The 5137-nt window shown below is 44.4% G+C and overlaps 1 protein-coding gene across 1 annotated transcript; it reads left to right on the top strand.

Moving 5' to 3' along the window:
- Positions 1-1357: 1357 nt before the first annotated feature.
- On the top strand, positions 1358-4086 carry LOC311180066 (protein DEK-like; the record flags this gene model as incomplete). The annotated part of the gene is given in 6 exon segments (XM_084247737.1): positions 1358-1408; positions 2771-2881; positions 2883-3260; positions 3485-3544; positions 3546-3776; positions 3778-4086. Coding segments are annotated over 6 exon segments (1140 nt in total).
- Between the last annotated feature and the right edge of the window lie 1051 nt (positions 4087-5137).

Here is a 5137-nt window from a genome sequence, read left to right on the forward strand (position 1 = left end):
ATGAAAAGAGATAGGCAGGTGAGGTGGAGGGCAGATAATGTGTCTCACTTTCCTTCACATCAGGGGACAGTGTGCTATATACGAGACTACATCCTATCCTCTGCCTGTTTTCTTTCTTTTTTTTTTTTTTAAGATTTATTTATTTATATAAGAACCAGGGTACAGGCCAGATGTGCAGAAGGGTGAGAGGATTCACCAGAGACAGAGCTGAGAACAGAACAGGCAGACTGATGAAATACAGTGCTGAGGGGAGCAGCGGTCGAGACAGGAGAGGTCTGCTGAGGCAGTTGGGATTCTTGCTGGCTGGCCAGGATTGAACCTGCGCTGCAGAGGCTGCAGGTGGCTTCATAGTGCTGTGTGTTAGCCCCCTGCAACACTAGGGAGGCACCTCTGCCTGTTTTCTAAGCAGAGTTTTATGGGAACACAGCGAAGTTCATTCATCTGCAATCCTATGGCTTTTCTCCTGCCACAGAGACAGAAAGCCTGGAATTTTTATTATGTGGCTTTCAATTAAACATTTGCCAATTCCTGTTTTTGAGAAGAAAGGGAGTATTAGTAATAATTTCATGGATACACAAATAATGTCTTGCCACCTATAAATAGCTTTCATTTATGTGATACAACTGTGCTGGCTCCTCTGGGCTCCACCCTAACTTCCTGCCATTACTGGAAAAGATTTCCTTAGAGGGTCACAGAAGAGTAAGTGATTTTTACTTTGTCAGCTGCTATTCTGGGGCCCCAGGGCCATTATCTGTCCTTTTCCCCAAAGTCTGTGGACTCCTGGGCTTTTTGGTTTGAAGTAGGCTGTGTGGACCAAGAGAAGAAAATTTGACATTTTTTTCTTTGCTTCAAAATGTCTACCTCCACCCCATCAAGTTGGCCCCCCAAAGTTGGAGTCAGTAGGACAATGATTTGTCCTACTTTTGCCCAGGTGAAAACAAAGGGAAAGTCCAACAAGTTCACAGACAAAGCTCCTATCATGTTTGTGAGAGGCAGGAAGAAGCATGAGATAATGACCTGAATGGAGCCTTGTGTCTGTAGTACTGTAGGGATATGAGATTTAAATAACCTTTGGTTCTTACATCTTCCCAAACACAGACAGCTCTGACTGAATTAACTAAGTAGAATCAAGCCATTGCTTTGAAGTTATAAATAGTGCTTATTCTTTCTCAATTAGCCAACTTTTCTAGAAACCAATTTACTATAAAATGTTAAAATTAACAGGTCCTGTAGCAGCTGGGGCCCATTCACAGTGCTGCTATAGACCCTGTACCCTCCTTTGCATTATTATACCTAGCCCTGCTGTAGGGGCTCTGGGAACAGTGTGCCTCTAGTCCCACTGAGGCCCGCTCTGACCATGGCTCCTCAGAGCCTACTGGCACATAAAACTGCCCTGACCTCAGGGCAGGTAGAGTCTGTGCTAGTGCTGGGCTTTTCTCTTATGTATTTGATACCTGGATTGTAAATGGATCAATCAGATTTGGGATCATCAAACCAATCAGGTTTGAGCTAAGTTTCATTCATAGTAGTGAGTTAATTATTCAGGTAGAAAAATGGAAGCAAATGGGTTGGTGCAAACTGCCTTTAATCAGACGTTTAGGACTGAAAATGATTCAGTTAGGCTTGTAAGATGGGAGGCCCTGAGAAAAGATATAAAGCAATGTAAGCCAGCTTAATTCATTTTGTTCCCTCCCTCTGAAGAGCGGTTTCAACAGATGGTCTCCAAAGAAGAAGCATGGAGCAGATAACCTCTTCGGGACTTAGCAGATCCACAGACCTCTGTAGACGTTTGCAGAGACCCAGCCATTGCTCCTGCCTCTGGCCCTGACTCTGACACTGCCTGCAAAGAGCATGGCTGGCCAAGTGTCTCAAAAAGAACTGGTTGCTATTGGCTTATTCCAATAGTTCACAAGAGCTGTTTGTTGTTGATATAGGCCAACAACTCTGAGACACTGGTGTCTATGACACCACCTCCTGCTGACCTGTGGTAACCAGCCCCACTGATCAGCTTTGTTTACAGGTGCCTGGCACTCTGTGTCCAGCCACCTTTGAGAACTGTCCATCACTTATCATCCAGCACTGCCTCCCAGTGCCATTGTATCTGGTGTTTGGCGCTATCCAACCCAGCCTTCAGACTGTTGCTATAGGCAGATGTGGTGTCACCTCAATTGCGCCATCTATAAGCAACTCCAGCTGCCACCATGAGTTGAACCCTGGTACACTGGTGACTGGCATGCCACCAGCTCCAGGCCCTCGTTGAGAGGAGAGCAGCATCTTATGTGGCTTATGTTTGCGACCATTGGACACTGTGAACACTGTCCGTGGTAAGACATCTGGTTACTTGTGGCCTTAGAAACCCTGTGTTTCCCCAATTTTATCTTTGTTAAATAAACCCCTCTGTGCCCTGAGCCTGAATGGTCTTGCAGTTGTTGGTGCATAGGTGAGAACTTAGAGACAGTGACCTGTCACCCATCTTGGTGCTGTCCTTTGGGCCTTTTTTTTTAAAGTACTGTTTTAATACTACACTTACAACTTTGCCTGCCTGGGGCCGCCAGGAGGCGACTTGCGGGTGGGGTTTCCCGCCGCTCCCTGGCCCGGGCGGGGAGAGGGGGGGGAGTAGCCTGAGTCCCGGGGCCCCCCCCTTCCCGCCCTCCCGCCTGACAGTCGCGAGGCCCCAGAGGGCTGACTTCCTCCCGCCCCCCGCAGGCCCACCGCATGTCCGCCTCGCGCCCACAGCTGAGGGTGAGGGAGGGCGGGCGCCTTCGCCCAGTCCACGTACGAGAAGAAACCCGAAATACCGGACCCAAAAGAGGAAATTGAGGACGAGGAGGAGGACGAGGAGGACAAGGAGGACAAGCAGGACGAGGAGGAGGACGAACAAGAAGAGTCTCATTGTGGAAGGCAAACGGGAAAAGAAGAAAGTAGAAAGGTTGACAATGCAAGTCTCTTCTTTACAAAGAAAGCCATTTACAATTGCACAAGGAAAGAGGCAAAAACTTTATGAAATTGAAAGGATACATTTCTTTCTCAGTAAAAAGAAAACAGATAAACTTAGAAATCTGCATAAACCGGTCTACAACAGACCGGGCACAATGTCCTCATTAAAGAAGAATGTGGGTGAGTTCAGTGCCTTTCCATTTGAAAAAGGAAGTATCCAATATAAAAAGAAGGAAGAAATGTTGAAAAAATTTAGAAATGCCATGTTAAAGAGCATCTGCGAAGTTCTTGATTTGGAGCGATCAGGTGTAAATAGTGAATTGGTGAAGAGAATTCACCAGAGCCAGAGCGGGGAGCAGAGCAGGCAGAAGGACCGAAGCACACTGCTGAGGGGAGCAGCGGGCGGCAGGAGAGGTCTGTGCGCCATGTGGGACCCTCCTCCGGTGGCCGGGGAGCAGCCGGGGATCAAGGGGATCGAACCGGCGCTGCAGAGGCTGTGGGCAGCTTCGCAACCCAGCGCTCAACAGCTGCGCCACCCACCGGGGAGGCCCGGATCTTGAATTTTTTAATGCAGCCAAAGTCTTCTGGCAAACCATTACCAAAATCTAAAAAAAACTTCTAGCAAAAGTAACAAAAAGGAACGGAACAGTTCTGGAATGGCAAGGACTAAACAAACCAAATATCCTGAAATTCTGTCAGATGAATCTAGCAGTGACGAAGATGAAAAGAAAACCAAGGAAGAGTCTTCAGATGATGAAGATAAAGAAAGTGAAGAGGAGCCACCAAAAAAGACATCTAAAAAAATGGAGAAACTTAAACAGAAAGCCACTCTGAAAGGTAAAAAAATCTGTAAAAAGTGCTAATGTAAGGAAGGCAGATAGCAGCACCACCAAGAAGAATCAAAACAGTTCCAAAAAAGAAAGTGAATCGGAGGATAGTTTAGATGATGAACATTTAATTAAAAAATTGAAGAAACCTCCTACAGATGAAGAGTTGAAAGAAACAGTTAAGAAATTACTGGCCAGTGCTAACTTGGAGGAAGTCACAATGAAGCAGATTTGCAAAGAGGTTTATGAAAATTATCCCGCTTTTGATTTAACTGAAAGAAAAGATTTCATAAAAACAACTGTTAAAGAGCTGATTTCTTGAGAGAGAGGACAGATGACTTGTTCCATGGATTTAAGGATCTGATGTCTACCATTATACCAGCAGAGAGAATGTATTTCCTTTTTTTAATCCTCGCAAGCATTGTGTTGGTCGAGCTTACTGTGGACCTTTTTATCTTGAGTGTTATGTAAATTTGAGTTTGCCTTTTAAAATTGCATTTCTATGCAGCTTTTAGTTCAAAATTTTGCATGGCAGTAATTGTTCCTTGCTTTTATAGTCATATTTTGTACATTTTGGATTTCTTTATATAAGGTCATAGATTATTGAACTGTTGTAGTTTTTAGTGTACTTAATATTAGCTAAAGACATACTTTTAAGTATGTCACAAACTGTTATAACTGGTATTTATACATGCAGAGATTATTGCTGCCTCAAAAATGCCATTCTCATATAGTCACTACTAAATTCATGCAAGTGAACACCCAATAAGAGTATTTCTCATTATTTTGAATGATTTGAGAAGATGCTCAAACAATATTCAAGCATGAATGAAAATACCTCCCTAAATTATCAAAATTACCCACTAATAAATGTAGCTTCCCTAGAGGGATTAGATGAGGAGTTAGCCACTCTATGAAAAGGCATAATACTATTTCAACAGTCACACTAGCTGACCAATCATCAACACTATAAATGGAAAATATAAGAAATGGAAATAGAATGTTAAAGGAAAGAAAACATTCTGTCTTCAATGAATTTGGTGATTTTGGAATAGAATAAAGGAAAAATATAAGACATAATATGAAAGTAAAAGAAATGTCTAAAAAGTTTGTGAGAAAGGAGTCTTACAAAAAACTTTACATATGCTCAATCTGGGTAAGATCAATGAATTATCATAAGTATTTAAAATTAAACTTTAGGGCCTCCCAGGTGGCGCAGCGGTTGAGCGCTGGGTTGCGAAGCTGCCCGCAGCCTCTGCGGCGCCGGTTCGATCCCCGGCTGCTCCCCGGCCACCGGAGGAGGGTCCCACATGGCGCGCAGACCTCTCCTGCCGCCCGCTGCTCCCCTCAGCAGTGTACTTCGGTCCTTCTGC

The sequence above is a fragment of the Talpa europaea genome, assembly GCF_964194135.1.
Source record: "Talpa europaea genome assembly, chromosome: 11".
Classification (NCBI taxonomy): Eukaryota; Metazoa; Chordata; class Mammalia; order Eulipotyphla; family Talpidae; genus Talpa; species Talpa europaea.